The sequence below is a fragment of the Protopterus annectens genome, chromosome 13.part0, assembly GCF_019279795.1.
Source record: "Protopterus annectens isolate FY-2018-M chromosome 13.part0, PAN1.0, whole genome shotgun sequence".
In the NCBI taxonomy this organism is placed as follows: Eukaryota; Metazoa; Chordata; order Ceratodontiformes; family Protopteridae; genus Protopterus; species Protopterus annectens.
The window spans coordinates 348035412-348055402 of NC_056747.1; the positions used below are offsets into that span (position 1 = coordinate 348035412).

General features: G+C 44.3%; 1 protein-coding gene across 1 annotated transcript in view; it reads left to right on the forward strand.

Annotated features, from left to right (window-relative positions):
- The window catches only part of MED12 (mediator complex subunit 12), a 4088267-nt gene that overhangs the window by 2911676 nt on the left and 1156600 nt on the right, over positions 1–19991 (forward strand). The window contains exon 29 of the mRNA XM_044054827.1: positions 8485–8660. Within this exon, the coding sequence (XP_043910762.1) occupies positions 8485–8660 (176 nt within the window). The remainder of the gene's footprint in view (positions 1–8484; positions 8661–19991) is intronic.

Consider the following 19991-nt stretch of genomic DNA (forward strand, 5'->3'; position numbering starts at 1 on the left):
TCATTCAAGTTAAAACTCCACTGCCATTTCATCTAAACACTTCCATGCTTCCACAGTTATGTCATCTGGACCAACAGCCTTTCCATTCTATCATCCTCTTCATAGCTATCCTTAATTCCTCCTTGCTAATCCACTGCACTTCATGATTCACTATCCGCACATCATCCAACCTTCTCTCCCTCTCATTCTTTTCATTCATCAGCCCCTCAAAGTACTCTTTTCATCTGCTCAACACACTATCCTCGCTTGTGAGTACATTTCCCTCAGATTAAAGTACAATTAATAGTAACAGTTGCATTGCATACTTGCATTGCTTTCATTTTGTTGACAGAAATATTATTCACAGCATATGTGTGCCAGCCAAATACACTTTTCATTTTTGTTTATTTTTCGTTTGTTTACCTGGGTTTTTGCAACCGGCTTTAGTTGGAGAAAAAAAAAAAACGTTTTTAGCATATTTCCGGGAAGTAAAGGTCCAACATATTACAAATATTTTTAAGCAGACATTCAGTATACATGAACAGGTATGAAATAAACATTAAGAATTACTCGTAGACAAAGTATTCAGTTTTGCAAAGCTAGAATTACGTCAGTTGTAAGCAGCAGGGCCATTTGTTCCATTCTCACATAGCCCCAATCTTCATTGACAGCCCCAACCACAGTACATGACTTGATCTTGCGAGGTTAAATACAATAACAAAAAAGACAACACTTTCATTAAGCTATGTATATATTTTTTTCACATAAGCAATACTCTGAGTTCAGAGCTTGTGGTCAATCTTACTTCATTCAGATGCACATTACTCTTGCAAAGCAAGCCAGAATTGCAGTTTTCCATTAGCACAAAGGTGTTGCCCCCATTCCAACTGCCTACCCAGATAATTAATTTTAAGCCTACACTGTTTAAAATAATGAAAGTAAAAGGCCATGGTTACATTATTGTATTTCTTTCACATCACGTTGCCAAGAACTTGCATGTGATCTTACTTCAGTTCACCCATGCACACTATACTCATGCAAGAGTACAGTTTGTTTCAACAAAACATTGACAAGCGGTCCTAATTTATCTTGACTAACACTATAAAAAGATGTTCGGTTAAAAAAAAAGCCATCCACCAACTGTCCCCCAGAACACATTGCATATCTAGTATCTCTCTTACTCCTGCCAGGATATTATATTTAAAAAAAAAATTCATTAACAGCCCCCAAAACACACAGACCGTTAAATAAAAAATCAGTCCCCAAAATACATTAACCCTGCTAGGATAGTATATTAAAATAAAGGTCATCAATAGCCCCCGCAAACACTCAGGCCACTAGTATCTGGTTGACCATGCCAGTCATCATCGTCATCAGCAAGCCCCTTTTCCCCATTTTTTTCTAGCTGGGGTCGGGGTGTCGTGTTAACTGTCACCAACTCTCTCGATTCAGTGCCACACTCCTGTCTTCTTCAACACTCATGCCTGACTGTTGCAGATCATGTTTCACACAATCCATCCACCTCTTTGCTTGGATGTCGTCGCTTCTTCTTACCTTCTTCCTGTTTGTCCTAAATCTTCCTCACCAGATTGTCTTCTGCTTTTCTGCACATGTTCAAACCGCCGTAATCTGTTCTCTTTGATCCTTTCTGCGATTGGCGCTACTTTGGCTTCTGCTGTTGTCTTTCTTTTTTCATCTGTCCCACAGTGTGCATCCTACCACCTTTCTCAGACACTTCATTTCCATCACCTTTAGCTTCTTCAACTCTTCTGCTTTACTGCCCAGGTTTCTGTACCATACAATAGTATACACCTTTCAGCTTCTTTGGCATTTTTCTGTCATAGACCACACTTGACACACTATGCCATTTGGCTGCAGCCCCTCTGTTTCTAGTGTTGACCTCTTCCTTCAGACTTCCTTTCTACTGATCCACCCCTCCTAGATACTTGAAGCTGTTTACCTGTTCTAGTATCTTCCCTTGTATCTCTATTCTCAGCTTATTCTGATTTCCCCAATTTGCTGTTATTACTTTTGTCTTATCTGTGCTTACTTTCATCCCATTTGCCTTGAGTTGTACATTCCATTGTCCTATACTTTGCTGAAGTTCTTGCTCAGAGTTTGCCTGTAATGCCACATCATCTACTTACAGCAACTTTGTTGATCTGCCCCCTCTGACCTATGTGCTAATGTTGTCCATCACCAGTATGAACAGCAGTGGGCTCAGAGCCGAGCCCTGGTGTTCTCTCAATCCACTAGGAACTCCTGTGTGAGGTCAAACACAGTTCGTTCTTGAGTCAGTGGGTCCTTGTACATAGCCTGCACTAATTCTGTCAGTGTTTCTGGGACTTTAAACGACCTCAGAACTGCCCAGATCATTTTTCTTGGGACCTTGTCATATGCTTTCTCCAAGTCTAAGAATGCCCAGTTGGACTCTTTCCTCATCTCTAACTTCTTCTCAAGTATCTTTCTCACTGCAAAGATTGGGTCATTTGTACTACATCCTGATCTGAGTCCGAACTGCTCATCTCCCATCTTACGTTCTACTATTCTGCTTGTCCATTTTTCAGTCACTCTCTCCAGAACTTACATGCAATGTGGTAGGAGTTTGATGCCTCTGTACTGCCCATAGTTGTGGATGCCCTCTTTGTTCTTGTACACTGGCACGAGTATGCTTATTCTGCAGTCATCTGGAATATGCCTTTCTCTCCACACTGTTATGAGTACCCTCAGGAGCCATTTCTCCCCTATCTGACCCAGCATCTTTGTCCTATCTACTGTAACCGCATCTGAGCCTGCTGCTTTCCCTGACTTCATTTTCTCTGGTGGGCTGCCCTCTTTGCTCATCGTAGGCTGTTTCTGGGGCAGTACAACTTCTGTGAGGTTTTCTTCATTTAGGAGCTGCTGGAAGTACTCCTTCCATCTGTCTTTGGTGTCCTCTGTACTGGTGATCACGTTGTTGCTTGCATCCCTTGTGAAGGGTGTCTGAATACATTCTTTGTCTTGCAACCTGATATAGTTTCTTTGTGCCACTTAATGCCTCACTTTCCAGAAGATGGTAGAGTGCCTCTGATGCCCTATTCTTTGTTATTGCAACCTCTTTCTTAGCCAACCAGTAGTCCTTCCTAGCTTGCTATCTTCCACTTCTTCCTGCACTCTTTCTTTCATTTGACTTCCTGGACTTCTGCATTCCACCACCAGGTTTCCTTATGTACTTTTCCATACCTGGCTTGGCCACATATCTTTTCTGTAGTTCTAACACATGCTGTTTTTAGGCAATGTTATTCTTCCTCAACTCCACCTATTTCTTCCTCTTCTGGGGGAGCTAGAGCCCTGAGCAATTCCTTGAACTGCTGTACATTCTTTCCAGTCAACATCCAGGTCTTCAGCCTGATCTCTGTTGACCTTAGAGCCTTCTCTGACTCTGCTTGCAGCTGATTATGGCAACTAGTGGATTATGCTGTGGGCCAACTTCACTGTGGATGACTTTGCAATCATGGATTCTACCCCAGTGCCTTTTCCTTAATAGGAGGAAGTCTCCATGAGTTGCATGTTGGCTACTCTTGTATGTGGTCTTGACTGTCTCTCTTTTTGAACCATGTGTTGGCTACTGTGAAGCCATTTGCCTGACAGAAGTCTAGAATGGCTTCTCCTCCTTTATTCCTGTTGCCCCACCCATGTGGACCAAGGCAGTCCTCATCCTGTTCTGTCTGTCCCGATATGTGCATTTAAGCCACCTATTATCAACACCAGTTCATGTTGTCCTGCTTTTAACTAGTAGGTCCTGCAACTGCTGTCTTAAAGCACTCTTTTCCTCACTATCACAAACCTGCTGTGGGGCATAAGCTGAGATTATGAATACTGCCCTATCATTACACTGGAGTCTGATTGCCATGAGTCTGTCTTTAATTCTCATGATATAGCTCACTACCTTTTGAAGTCTGTTTCTCACCACAGTTCCTACACCATGTCTAGCCTGTCCCCCTCCTGAGTAGTAGAGTTTGGATCCCAAGCCAAGTGGCTTTACTGCACTGCCCTTCCACCTTGTCTCTTGGATACATAGGATGTCCAGCCTCCTCCTTATCATGTCATCCACTTCCAAGCTGCGTTCTGTCAGTGAACCTACATTAAGTGTAGCAATTCTCAGTTCATGAAACTGAATACCAGAAATCCAGGTGGATCATAGAACTCACAGCACATAGGTCCCCGGGCCTTAGTGATGTAATTTCCCTTAAGCCAGCCCTAAAGAAAAGGCGGGTGAATTATTGATTGGTCATTGTTTCTTATAAAAGGATTTTTTCACTGTTAACAAACTGTCTGATGAAGGACATTTGCCCGAAAGCGCTCTTCACAGTTTGTACCAGAGTTTTTTTGTTTTATTTTATGTTTTTATAAGCTCGATTAAAACTTTGCACGTTTATCCAGTGGTGGTTGCTGCCTTTGACATTTGAATTCTCAGTTCATGTTTGGCAGGTTGGTTGGTTTTACATCCATCTTTCGCTCCATAAAGCTGTCCCAGGTAACCCAGGTCGGACAACTAGACACCGGCCAGCCGGTAGCTTATTGCCCTAGGACTGCTGTGCTTTAAGCTGGGCACACACTTGTCAATAGGGACACACATACTCCTTTCACCATTAGCATGGGTCCCTGGCATAGGTCAGAGTAGGCTGCGTCCTCAACCCACTTATCACCGGTAACTGCCCATGCCCAATTTAACAAAATGACCAAATCACCTAGAACCATATTTTACACCGTTGAGTGGCTAGCCCTGCCATGGCTCCCAGTCTGTGATCTGTGTTCTTCTGTTTTGAGGATACTCCGCACCACAGTAGATGCCCAAAGTAGGTGGTCTGTACAGCTCTTCCCCCTATAGAGCACCATGTAGAGTCGGTGCTGCTGCCCACAGCTTCATTCATTGGTGAGTTTGAGATGGAAACAGCATGATTTTCAGACATGGGAGGAACCCCATGGAGAGACAGAGACAGAACATGCAAACTCCAAAGAGGCATTGGCCGGAGGTCAGGATTGAACCTTGTACCTTGTGCATGGGAGGCAAAGACCTTAACCATTTTGCCAACTGGTGTCTAGTGCCAGTGTATTTTATTTTTAAAAAAATCAATAGTCCCAAAAACACATTTCCTCCCTAGTATCTGGTTAACCCTACCAGGATAGTGTAAAAACACATATATACTACCTTACCTACTAGTATCTGGTTGACCATGCCAGGAGTGTTGGACAGTCACAAGCAGCCCCCAAAACAGCCAGCTCACTGAAGATTTTGCCTTCTATTATTGTCTGGTTGACCCTGCTTGACTCCAGGCCCAGGATATTAGAAACAAATTTTTCAACTCCTGCGCCATTAAACAATATTTGGTCGACTGCCAGGAAATAATTAAATATATAAATTTATCTAGTTGACCTGCAAGGAAAAATTGAATAAATTATCTGGTTGGCCCTGCAAAAAAAAAAAAAAAGTCACTCAGAACTCATGATATTTCATTTAAAATATCTTCCTTGCCAAGGAATCCTTTACTTAACTAATAAGTTATATGGTGAATTGATGTCTTGAAAATGATCCACTTGGACAGTTTGTTTTTACTCCTTTCTCTCACTCTGTCCCTCACAAATTGACTGTTAAAGAGCAGGAAGAGAACAAGAGAGCAACAGGACTAATCAGCAGGCACATCACGTACTCAGATTACATGATGTGTCTGCTGACTTAGGCCAGTGGGAGTCCAATTTACTGCTGTTAAAACTGCAATGACTTGTCGTTCTCCCTTGATGCCTGCAGTCTAGTGACAAAAAGTAGTGTTTTTTTGTTAACGGAACTCGAGCATGCATGTGCACTGCTCCAACTTCGTGAGTCATCACATCTTTGACATTACACTCTAGTTTGCAGTGTGCACTGCTACCATTGTGTAAAAATATTTAAACTTTTTTTTCTTTTGATAACTTGGTGGGGTGCTGCAGCCCAGCAGTCTGATAGCACAAACCTTCCTGATTTAGTTAAAAGAAAAGCCACACTCTCTTCACTTTCAGTAGTTGTAGATTTTTTTTACTTATTTGATTGCCCTTTTACTTTTTAATTTTACATTTCTCTCAGTAAACAATGTCCTTACCTTTTAATTTATTGCCTCCGGCTTTAGTCAGATTGTTTCCATTGAAACAAGAACAAATAGCTACTGCTACCTTCAGCTGTAGTTTTTCCAACTGGCACTGAACATTTATATGTTTAAACTATTCACTATATTGTGGTCTCTCATTGAAATCGCTTATACACACACACAAAATATCATTAGATTAAGCCAAGGGCATTAATCCAGACATTTACCTATGCAAAAGTAAAAGAAAACATTTCAGTTGTAGATATATTGTCATTAGTGCACACTTAAACCCCACCCCACATCCTAAAAGTCCAAGATTGCAGTCTGTGCTTTTGTCCGGCCTTTCTTCTGTTTTTACATTGTAATGCCTACACTTATTAAAATAAAAATGAAAATACCCGTTTACTTTTACAACCACTGAAAATGTTTTACTGTATAACATGCAGATTTTATCATGAGATATTTTTATACAAGTACTGTTGAGATCAAAAATTGATTTAACAGTTAACTTTCTCCAATTTTTCTTTTTCCCCATGATGTGGGACATATGCCTGTCAGTTCCCCAGCAAGTGTAACAAAGGCAGCAAAAATCCAGTCTGTTTTGCCCACTTTTTTCTTGCAAAGCCGTATTTCACAAATGTGATTGCTTTATAGTTTCACATTTATTTATGAATTTAAGTGTCTGTGGTCTTCCTGTTCATCTCCATCTTCCAGCCCCTGGCTGTTTCAAGTTCAAGGTACTTGCCATCAACTGTGCTTGTTTTTTCCTGTGTCTCAAGCGTTTTCCTTTGGAACATACAAGGTTTCACCGACAGTCTGAGAGTCTTACCATCAGAAGAATGATAGAAGAGTCCCCTTTATTTTGATGGCTTACTCCTTGTTGGACAATGTTTTGCATTTCCCCCTTAGCTTGTTTTGGATGAAAAAGGGACTTTGATCCTCCAGCAAACACATTTTGAAGACAGCTATTTACAGCAGCTTGAATCTCACACTTGACTCTCGACAATTCCCTGATTGCTGGGATAAATTTGTTTATCTTCTACCTGGTGTAGAGTGAATAATCATTTTCCACAAACACTGTATTGTCTCCAGATTGCTTTGCCCTTCTACCACAATTTTGTCAGGATCAACTGTTTCTGCTGGTAGGATTGCATCTTAACAAATATGTTTGCTTATTTCTTGTGGGCACATTTGGAGTATGCATACATTGTGCCCTTTCAATTAAGATTCTGCTGTGGTATACCACTCCAGTTGCTTATTTGTGCCTCCATAAAATTAAGTCTGATCCTTCCATTTTCTCAGGTACAGCAGAATATCTCACATTTTCTTTGTGTGCTGTGTCCTCTAATTCTGCCATTTTTTTGAAACGGCTCTTCTTGAGCAATCTATCACGCAGGCATTTCTTCATTTTGACTTCTGATTTTTGTATTTTTTTTTCAAACACTTTTATTGAATTATCATTTGTGACATAGGCAAATATTTTATCTGAGTAACTGTATAAAGCTTCTTCCATTTCTAGCCTTTTATTATTTGTGTTGATATACTCTTTAGTCCACTGAGAGTACATTTGACTTATTTCCTGTAAATTACTGGAATGTATCTCTTGTACCAAAACTGGAGCTTGAACTGCTTTTTGCTGAACAGCAGCAGGATTCCTCCTAGTCAATGTTTTCTACATCTTTCTTTTAGACTGTCTGGGTTTCTTCTTTACTGGCATCTAGTCAGAGTACTTACTAGCCAGTAATTGAGTTTTACTAAGATAGAATTACTGGCCCTTTTCTATCACTTTCTTTTTTCACATTGGGAGAGCTGTAATAAAGCTTTTGATCAGTGTGCAGCCATCTTGGAAAAGGCCCTTGGTGGCTCATCTCTCTAATGAAATTTGTAATCGCTGGATATTTGGTTTTAGTATGTTGCATGCAATTTTGAGTTGAGCTAGTGTTAACGTTTGTTGGCTGTTTAACCATTGTAATTGCTGTAGCACTGCATGGTACTGGGTTGGGAAGGTTAGTTGTCATTTTATTTGTCTGTTTTTTTAACTATGTAATTTTTGGATGTTAGGATGAGGGTGCACACAGGTTGAAAGTGACGGAGTCTGCTAATTGTAGCAGTGCTTGGTGTGTTAAATAGTTTAATTTTATAGAATGTTCCTTGTTTATTTGCTTTTTGTAATAATGCAGCTTACAAACTGGTCAGACTTTAGCTTGTGGTCTGTGATTACCTCATAGTTAACGTTCTAGGGTTCTCTTGAAGTAAATAATGATAATTTATGGGGTGTTTATTTTTGATTTAAATTAACTCAAATTTAATTTATTTATTGGTATTTAGTTTAGATTTGATGTGAATTGTTTTTGTTACAAATTTTGTAATTAGTTATTGCGTTTTTTTTTTTTATATATTTTAGCAGGAAATGAATTCCCTTTTAGAAAATATTGCCAAAGCAACAATTGACGTATTTCAGAAGTCTGCTGAGATGAACTCCAGTAATCCATCAGGAAATGGTACAGGTTCTGTTGCAAAAAATGTGGCTCCCTCTATTCCAAATAATAACACAACTAGCAAGGCGAAGCCAATACTTAGGTGAGTACTACTTTATCTGAAGAGAAGATGACAGCTTCTTAGTACTGAAAAGCAATTCACATTTTTTTTGTAGGGAATTTAACTGTTAATGAATGACTTCTGCAGTGGGATTTCTAATTCTGCTTTGCAGGTTTAATGTTTTGATTGACTTCGTTAAAGTAATCCTGAAATGTTTAATCCCCAATGCAGGACTAATCTGTGGTGGTACAGTATTTTCTCATGTCACACATCTTGTTACAAGCTTTAGTGATGTACACAGCAAGAAAGTTAATAATTTTTTCAATGTTTATCACTCATTACAGAGTAATATGCAAGTGGTCTTTCCTGTTTGAAAATTGATTTAGTCTTGTAGAGAGGAGCTGTGTTGAGGTCTGCAGCTCTCTTGTTTGGGGCTGTTTTCAATATTGTATATAAACAATATCAGCTTCTTGCCATATCTAACCGTTTTGTTTTTTTCATGCCTTTTGAGCAGCATTTCCCTCACCCAAGAGAATATATACCCCATTTTTATTTTTTTGTAATCTGCGTTTTTTCTTTGCTGCTTCCTTTGTACATGTACTCTTTCCTTTATTTGTTAGTGCACAGCTGAGAGGTTCTAAGAGGTAGTCTCAGCCAGTAGGCCCGTATTTTACTTTTGAACATCTCACCACTTGGGTAACCTTATCCAGCAGCAAGTCTAAAGCAGTAGAATGACTTGTTCATGGCTTTGCAGCTTTTCCATTGTCTCCTTTGGTTGAAGACTGTATAGGTAGTTTTGAAAAACTCACCTACCCATGTGAGAGTGTTCAGTCTCGCCGTTTGTTCTTACACACGGGTTCGCACCGCATAGCAAAGCTCTGCATCTAAGAGAAGCTCGAGACCAGGCTATATCCCACAATCCTCCCTGCCATTACCCAGATCTAGTTTGCCGTTGCAACAGGTCACATCGCTACAGAGAGCTTGGACCAGAGATTTAGTTGTTAGACAGATAAGATGGTCTTTTTTCTTCTTTTTCTTCTTTCAAAAGTTATTATTCTCCTATAGTTTTTTGTGGATATTTTATATTTCTGTACTATAGTGTGTTTGTGTGTATATTATAGTTAGTTTTGTTATAGTTTTCCCTTTGGGGCCTACCCTTACTTAACAGTAAATTATTTTAAACTTAAACTGTTAAACTTTAAATACCTCTCTTTAAGTTATGTCTGAAAAAGCCAAGTCTGGTTTCAAAAGGTGTCAGTGTGGACAGAAAATGTCCATCACTGACAACCACACTTCCTGCGTCTACTGTCTTGGCCCTCTCCACTTGCAAGAGGATTGCTCTATTTGCCATTCCTTCAGTGGGAGAGTCATGACAGATAGAAGCAGGAAACTTATTGATAGGGGGCTTCTTAAGCCTGCCTTCCAAGAGGCCTTGGACAAGTCTGACCAGGCTTCTAAGTCTTCGAAGGGGTCGAAGATGTCGGAGCCCATGTCATCGGCTCCGAGTACATCTTCTAGAGTTCGTTCGCCGGTTCCACAGACTTCGGGGCCGAGCGTAGAACGTTTGTCTCTCACTGAGCCCCAGGTCTTGGAACCGGTGTCGGAACTACCGCTACCGTCTATTCTTCGGTCAGTGCCATCTTCGGCCCATTCGGCCCGATCTTCCAGACCATTATCTGATACTTATGTGGATCGTGTCATGCAGAAACTTATGGAGAACACGGCCCTTTCCAAATTGATTGCAGTTTCCTCCCAGTTGGTGTCGAAACTAGAAGGCCTTCCTTTATCTCCAACAGGTCCTCCTTCGAGACCCATCCAGTCTTCGGAGCCAGAAGAGGATGAGCCGATGATAGTGGAGCCCTCGGTGCCGAAACCGTCCATTGCATGATCGACACCATTTACCTCGACTCCATCGGAACCAATAGATGAGTCGTGGAGTCGACGATCTCTCCTTGTTTCCGGGACCGAGAGTCGTACCGACCTTTCGGTTCCGACTCTCCCTCTCGGGGCCTCGGCGCAGATCGGCTCGGCTCCGTCCTCGGGGTCGAGACCCATGGGCCCCGTGTCTCAGATTCTTCCATGTTCTTCTGAACCGGGCGAGTCCTCGACCCGAGGTTCAGGGGTTTTTGACCTTATGAGGAAGGTTTTATCTACACAGACAACCACTACATTGGACGCGTCTTCTCCCTCCCTTAAGGAGCCGCTCTCTGTTTCTGTTCCCACGACACATCCAAAGCGTGGAGCACCATTGTCTCAGCCATCCCTAGAGGATGCCCCCTGTTCCTCGGAGGCCTCACCGGAATCCCCCTCCGATGAGGTCCCGAGGAAAAGATTGTACAAGAGGAGGCACTTATACTCCCCGCAGGAATCTCTAACTTCTGACACTGACTTGGATGAGTCAGAGGGGTCCCCAAAATCCCCCTCCGAGGATATCTCATTTGCAGACATCTTGGAGATATTAAAACAGAGGGGTGATTGGCAGTCCCTAGCCCCCACTGAGGACGAGTTGTTGTTGCTGCATTTGGTGCTCAACCTTCTACCTCCTGGGTTACTCCGCCCTTCGATGAGTTAATGGATTTGATTGCTCGAAGGGCGTGGGAGACACCGGACACAGTGAAAACCGGTCCCTCGAAAACAAAGTAAATTTATTACTGCTCCCCAGGACAAGACCTATCTCACAAAAGGAGTCCCCGTTGACGCTATGGTGGTGGCCGCAGCCACTAAAAAGGAGATGTCGGAGTCTTCCTCTTCTGTTCATCCTCCTAATAAGGATTCTAGGACTATGGACAGATATGGGAAGCGCATTTTTAGTTCAGCGACTTTTTCCATGCATTCGCTAAACTATTTGACACATTTTACACGACTACAGAGGGATCTCATCAAGGAGCTGAGAGATACCCTCCAGGGTAACACAGATGCTGCTGTTTCAGATAAGGTGACAGCACAACTTAACACCCTTACCTCCGTAGTGAACTCGCCCATGAGGCTCAGCTCGTATGCGGCTGAAGGGTCGAGTAGGGCCGCAGCTTCAGCGATTGCTCTACGAAGACAATCCTGGATGCGGCTGTGCTCTTTTGCGGAAGCCTTCAAGTCTTCTTTCGCCAACGCCCCCTTTGATGGTGCCACTCTTTTTGGGCCCAAAGTGAAAGGGACATTAACTCGGTGTGAGCAGGAAGGAAAGACTGTCTGCTGTCGGAGTCCGTTTTTCCATTCCATCCAGACCGTACCCCAAAGGGCAACGAGGCAGAAAAATGTGGTTCTGTAGAACTCCGGGAACTTTCCAGGCCACACAGAGTGACCCCCCCCCCCGAGGCAGAGGGGGGCAGACATGGAAGACGCCACCCCGGTGGCAGAGGGGGTCCGCAGAACCAAGGCGACAGGGATACTATCCCTGGTAAGTCTTTCCAGCACTCCTGAATGGGGGCTCGACTGTCCTGCTCTGGAGGCAGTCGGCGGTCGCTTGGCTTTATACCCACAGGCCTGGCAAACTCTCACCGCAGACTCCTGGGTAAAAAGCATTGTAACCAGAGGATACAAAATACCCCTTATGTCAACTCCACCCCAACAAAGAAGGTCTCCAGATGTACCACCCCGTCTGCGAGGCCAAGCAGCAATAGAAATTTCAAAGCTGCTCAAAAAAAGAGTCATTCAGCCAGTCCCGGCGGACCAAAAAGGATCCGGAACTTACTCAAGGTTTTTTTTAGTTCCGAAAAAGACAGGGGACTGGAGACCCATTTTGGATCTCAGCAATCTCAATACCTTTGTGAAGAAGGAAAAGTTCCGGATGGTCATGCTTCAATCGATCCTTCCATTTTTACAGAAGGATGACTGGATGTGCTCGATAGATCTCAAGGACGCGTACTACCACATCAAGATGGCCAGAACGTCCAGAGATCACCTGCGCTTCCGGCTGGGAGTCAGTCATTTTCAATTTCGAGCCCTGCCCTTTGGGCTCACCTCAGCCCCCAGGGTATTCACAAAATGCATGGCAGTGGTAGCGTCTCACTTGAGATGTCTAGGATTCCGGGTGTTTCCCTATCTGGACGACTGGCTCCTCACCGCCACCACCGAGCGTCTCCTCATACAAGCAAGAAACTATACAGTCAACCTTTGTTCCCACCTAGGGATTTCCATAAACTTCAAAAAAGTCTGTCTTACTGCCCTCACAGCATGTTTCATTTATCGGAGCGGACCTAGATACGCGTTTAACATTGGTAAAGCTCCCTCAAGTAAGGGCTTCATCCCTCAAGGAACAGGTGGTTCTTCTGCTGCAATGCAGGAAAGCCCCGGCCAAATTGGTGTTGAAAGTTTTGGGACTCATGGCAGCATCCCTGATTGCGGTTCTCATGGGAAGGTTGCACATGAGACTCCTCCAATGGCTGCTGTTCACGCAGTGGTCGTTCCAACAGTTACCCCTAAAGCACGAGATCCTGATAACAGATTCTTGCAAGCGAGACCTCTCATGGTGGGTGTCCAGCCAGGATCTCACTATGGGTCGTCCATTTGCTCTACCAAATCCGACAGCCACTATAACCATGGACACTTCCCTGATAGGGTGGGGGGGACTTTTTCAGGGAAGAACAGTCCAAAGGTAATGGTCCAACATAGAGTACAACCTGCACATAAATGTTCTGGAAATGAAGGCGGTGTTCTTGGCGTTGCAACACTTTCAAACCCTCCTACTTCTAGGGACAGTAGCAGTTCAGACAGACAACATATCTGTAGTCTGGTACATAAACAAACAAGGGGGAACCAGATCTTACCCATTATGCGGAGAGGCCATGAGAATTTGGCAATGGGCAGAGTCCACGGGTCGCTTTCTGATAGCAACGCACATCCCGGGGTCATCCAACGTCATTGCGGACAGGTTGAGCAGAGCCATCCTGTTACCTCACGAGTGGTCCCTCAAACTACAAGTGGCGGAAAGAATTTTCCGCAAATGGGGCCAGCCTTGCTGCGATCTATTCGCCTCCCCGATGAATACCAAATGCAGAAGCTATTTTGCCCTTCTACCCCTCCAGGGGATGTCCCCAGGGACGCACTGATATACAATTGGCCCCCAGGTCTCCTATATGCATTCCCACCTATCCCCTTGATTCCCAGATTTCTCCAGAAAGCCATGAATCTGGAAAGGACAATTATACTCATAGCCCCATTCTGGCCTCGACAGATATGGTTCCCCTTTCTTCGAGCCCATCAAACAGAGGAACCTTGGATCCTGAACCCAGTACCAGATCTACTGACACATTCGTCGGGAGTTCCTCACCCGTCTCTTCTATCCCTCAAACTAGCAGCTTGGCTGCTCCACTTCCCCACGTAGCCAGGTCTGGTCTACTTTCTCCGGCAGTGCAGCGCATTTTGGTTGCCTCTCATAAGGCTTCCACCACAAAACTCTACAACAATAAATGGAAACGCTTTGTGTACTGGGCATCTAGTCAACACTTGGACCCCCTGGTTGCTCCTTTCCATAAAGTTCTAGAATTTCTTTCATCCTTTTCCATGAAGGGGCCTCTACTTCCACATTAAGAGTGCAGTTGGCTGCCATATCCAACTTCCATGTTGGTGAGGACGGTTCTTCTATTATGTCCCACAGGCTTTGTAAAGCTTTTATGAAAGGTTCCTTCCATCTTCAACCTCCCATCAGAGACCCTTTATTCCCATGGAATTTAAATTTGTTGTTGTCACAACTAATGTTACCACCTTTTGAACCAGCCTCTTCTTGCCCCCTGAAGTTTCTGTCGTGGAAGACTCTTTTTCTTGTAGCAGTTACTTCAGCTCGGAGAGTGTCAGAGCTGCAAGCACTGTCAATTAAACCGCCTTACTTAATTTTTCACCCAGATAGAGTTTCTTTACGAACAAATCCGTCCTTCCTACCTAAGGTATGTTCTGTCATAAATATTAATCAGTCCATTGAACTCCCTACTTTCTTCAAGAACCATACCAGCAAGTTGGAATATATGTTGCACAAGTTAGATGTCCACAGACAACTCAGATTTTATTTAGACAGGACTAAAGACTACAGAAAAACAGATCAACTTTTTGTTGCATTTGCAGACAATAAAAAGGGCATGGCAGTTACAAAACATACGCTTTCTAAATGGCTTACTGATTGTATAGCCTTTGTGTATTCTAAGTCAAATCAGGCCTTACCCACCAAACCAAAAGGCCATTCTACTAGGTCCGTCTCCACTTCCTTGGCTCATGCAGCTCGCCTGCCTTTTGGACACGATTTGTGCAGCAGCCACGTGGTCTAAACCACATACTTTCATCGCTCATTATAGGGTTGACAAAGCCTCCAAAGACAGGACATCCTTTGGTTCCACTGTGCTCAGGAACGTTCTTCCATGAGTCACTCAGGGTGACGGAGCTAGGACGCTACCGTGTGTAAGAACAAACGGCGAGATTGAACACTCTCACATAAAGAAGTTATGTTCTTACCATAACGTTCCATGTGGAGTGTTCATCTCGCCTTTGTTCTTACATTCCCCCCCTTCCCTCCCTCACGTGTTTGGAAGAACTAGTAGGACTAGAGTCTGGTCCACATGTCTTTACCTCTTCCGGGTATGTTTCGTTACCCTTAGTTGATGTGTCAGTGAGATGGTGTGTCTAAATTTCTCTTTTGTGGCAGTATGTAGCCTTAGCGCCTCAGGGTTATTGTTAGTCTGGTTTGCTTGCAAACTAGATCTGAGTAATGGCAGGGAGGATTGTGGGATATAGCCTGGTCTCGAGCTTCTCTTAGATGCAGACCTTTGCTATGCGGTGCCGACTCGGAGCCGAGGATCGGCTCCGAACCCATGTGTAAGAACAAAGGCGAGATGAACACTCCACATGGAACGTTATGGTAAGAACATAACTTCTTTTTTTTTGCATTTCATACAGAATACATGGGTCAAAACTTACTTTTAATATCTGTAGTGTAGCGGGGTTTCCCTTTTTGTTTGAAGTGGACCAGAACCTTTCTGACCCTCTGCTCAGAACCTGTAATTGTACTTGGAGAACGGCTAAACATAAGCGCCGTGAGGAATTAATGAGATCACATGCATTGATGTCCTTCAAGGATGCATCTGCGGTCATCACATATGGGTTGTCCTGCCTCAGGCAGCCCTTCGATCGGCCAGATTCCAAAGTCTGGGTCCGGCTTTGGCTGATGTCGCACTTTCCCCGACGTCAGAGCGTCTGGGGTATAAAAGCATCAGCCGACGCCATCTTCCTCCATCTTTCTTGCCGCGTGGTGCCCGAAGCAGAAGCAGTTCGCAAGTGCCGGTCGGCCAGCTCCTGTGATTCAGCTACCGAAGACTTCGAAAAAGCTAAGTACCCCGTTGGGGACTCTTTCTTGCCTCAGCCGATGTCAGATAAAGTTAATAATTGTTTAACTTGTGGGAAACAAATACCTCATAAGGATTTCCACTCTTACTGCCTCCCCTGCCTAGGCCCAGACCACGACGTCTCGGCCTGTTCAGCCTGTGCTTCCTTCGACCGACGAACTCTTAGACGTTGGTCGGAGTTTGCAGAGGAGTTTTTTGGGGCTAGTTTTGCTTATAAGATGCCGTCGGAGACTCCGACTTCGCATTTAGTTAAAAAACGGAAGGACAAGGACCGACACACGCGGACCGCGGTTTCGGCTGAAACCACGGTCAGGCCTACCGCGAGTGTCTCGGTCTCGGCTGAAACAGAGTCCTTGGTACTTCCTATTACCGAAACCACACAACCGACTACCTCGGCCCCGGAGGCCCCGGCCGAGTCGGTCATTGAATTACCTACTGAAACCGGTGTCCAGGAACCTTCCGACACCATTCCTTTAGATAAGTCTACTCCTACACGTGGTGCAGCCAGACCTCCTACTTCCATGTCCATTAAAGCTTTCTCTAGGGCTAAAGCTGCTAAACTTACTAAGGCTTTGCCTCCCAAGGTTTCCTCTCAGAGACCTTCTACTAGCTCTCAGATTCTTACCCTAGCAGAGGATCTGATCTCATTAATTAGAGGTTCCCAACCTCATCCGGACAGGGGCTCTCAACCACCTCCAGACAAAAGGCCTAGGGTTGAGCCCTCTGATCCCCAGTCCTCAGATGAGTCCACGGATGGCTCTGCTCTGTCAGACCACCAGGAGGAGGCTTATTCGGCCTACGAGGATTCTGATGCTGAAGAATCTATTCCCTCGGCCTCCCCTCCTGAAGAGTTTTCCTTTGGAGAGACATTACACTCTGAGAGAACCTTTTCAATGGCAGGGTCAGGAATTCTCTGATTCCAGAAAGAGATTAAGGACCTTTTTACATTTACCTCAGCATAGGCCCTTAGCTATACCTCCTGTTTTGAATGTCATTGATGATGTGTACTCTGATGCTAGTACTGCCCCCGACTCTCTCCCTCCGGCTCCTGCCAAACCTGATAGGTACTACAGGGTCCCGGACTCACATTTACACCTGTACAAGGCCCACTCTGCTGATCCAGAAACTATTTCCCAGGGCCCAGAAGGGGTTGCAGCTGCCACTGCTAAAACCCTCTACCCTCTGAAAGGGAGTCCAGAGCATTACAGAGATGGGGTAAGAAAGTGTATACTTCTGCAACTCTTTCCATGAGGGCATTAAATTGTCAATTTCATATGATACAGTACCAAGAGTATTTACTAGATGAATTGCATAAGAAATTGTCCTCTTCTGAACCCCTTGATCGCAAATCCCTTCAGGATCTGGTGCATAACTCCCAGCAGGTTAGTAACCATTTCTTGCAGTGGGGTGATGATGCATTGGAAGCTTCATGTAGATCAGCTATGACAGGTGCAGTTATACGTAGGCATGCCTGGCTGAAGGAACAATCTCTGCCAGACCATGTTAAAGCTAAGCTTTTGGATGCTGCTATGGAAAAGCAAAAATTATTTGGTTCCACAGCTCAAGAGGTTTTAAAGAAATTTGAAGAAAAGGCAAAATCTGTGCAAACAGTTAAAGACTTTCTGCAAGTCCAACCACCGAGATTCAGCAGAAATTGGCCTACTAAGAATTGTTCCTTTCCAGACTCAGACAGATCTCAGAGAGGCAGGAATAGGCGTGCCAGAGGTAGAGGGCAAGCTAGAGGCTCCTACAGAGGCCGTCAGTGGCAGCCTCCCAACCAGAGAGGTAGTGCAGGAACTACAACTGCTACACCAGGACAGACTCAATGACTTTATTTTGACTCTGCCGACCAGGGCTCAATTAGAAGCACCTTTGGGCGGAAAACTTTCTTTATTCTCAAAAAATTGGCACAGCATTACAAGGGACACATGGACACTGCAAATAATAGACAAAGGATACAGGTTCCATTTCCACTCATTGCCAAAAAGAAAAGGCATGCCAGACCTGCCACCAAATCAGAGGGCAGAGGCTTTGAAGCAAATTACCAACATAATGCAAATGAAAGCCATAGAAAAGGTACCTCTTTCAGAACAAGGCCAGGGATTTTACTCCAGATTATTCCTTGTTCCAAGAAAAGAAAATCAATGGAGGCCTATTCTCGACTTGTCCGCACTGAATACTTACCTCATTGTGCCAAAATTCAAAATGCTGACTCTACAGCAACTCCTTCCCATGCTGGGCAAGGGGTCTTGGCTGGTGACTCTAGATCTCAAGGAGGCATACCTGCATGTCCCTATTCGACAAAGCTGCAGAAGACACCTCAGATTTCTTGCAGGGTCAGAGCATTATCAATTCTCAGCATTACCCTTTGGCTTATCTACTGCGCCCAGAGTATTCACGAAATGCCTGGCATCAGTAATTGCGCACTGCAGACTTCAGGGGATTCAAATCTACCCATATCTGGACGACTGCCTAATACAAGCGGACAGCAAGCAAACTTTGTTAAAGCACTTGGACTATGCCATCTACCTGTTACAGGCCTTGGGATATACAGTCAACATCCACAAATCAAGACTGGTTCCATCCCAAAGAATAACTTTTCTGGGTGCGGATCTAGACACAACCACCCAAATGGCCTTTCTCACAGAAGAAAAACAAAAACAACTACCAGTTTACTTCCAGAATCTGACAAGACAAACTCAGCTGACTGCAAGGAAAATCCTGCAGGCCCTGGGTTACATGGCATCTTGCATTCTTCTGATTCCGCAAGCAAGACTGCATATGAGGAAATTACAATGGTACCTAAGAAGTTTATGAACACAGCACAGTCACAGCTTAGAAACTCTGATCCCACTCATTCCTTGCCTTCAAAAGGAATTTCTGTGGTGGGCTCAAGCCTGCCAGTCGAACAGCAGGTTGCCCTTCAGCAAGCCAAGAGCCAACCAAACCATCACCACGGACGCTTCAGGCCGAGGTTGAGGAGCACACATGGAGGGCAGATGTATCCAAGGGCTATGGTCACAAAGAGAGCTGCGCATGCACATAAACCGAAAGGAAATGCTGGCAGTGATACACGCAATCGAGGCCTTCAAACCTTTCCTTCAGCAAGGCCACCTGCTCATAAGGACAGACAACACCACAGTTATGTGGTACATAAACAAGCAAGGAGGCACCCATTCCTACCCTCTTTGCAGACTGACAATGAATCTATGGGAACTTGCTTTGAAACTCAGCATACAGCTACAGTCCCAGTTCGTGCCAGGGAAAGACAATACACTGGCAGACAGCTTAAGCAGAACTACCATGGATGCACACGAATGGATGCTGCACCCAGACATCTTCTTACTCATCGCACAATCATGGGGAAGACCGGAAATAGATCTGTTTGCTTCCCCCCTCAATCATCAACTACAGAAATTCTGCTCAAGGACATACCACCCACAAGCATGGAAAGTGGACGCTCTGTCTTTCAGCTGGAAAGCTCTAACAGTGTATGCTTTCCCACCTCTACCATTAATGACCAAGGTCTTACTAAAGATCAGGACAGAGCAGCCCAGAGTAATTCTGATAGCTCCAAACTGGCCAAGACAGCACTGGTACCCACTGTTAAAGAGCATGTCACAGACGAAACCATGGCCTCTTCCCCTATGGCCACTCCTACTGACGCAGCACAATTTCAGGACTCTGCACTCCAACCTGAAAACCTTGCAGCTAACTGCCTGGAGAATACCATGAATCCTCCTCAGGATAACCTATCCCAGAGAGTGAAGGATATTATTATGGAAGCTTGCTGGCCTTCCACAAGGAAGGCATATTCAGCAAAATGGAAAAGATTTCACACCTGGAACACAGCAAAGGGCCTAGATGTGACAGTGATGAACATGGTACTTATACTGGAATATATGGCAGAATTGTTCCACAATGGCCTGTCTTACTCTTCCATTAAGATACATGCCTCAGCAATCTCAGCAGAATACAATGTTAATCCACCTGTCTTCTCTCATCCTCTCCTAAGACAGTTTCTAAGAGGAATCAAAAGCATTAATCC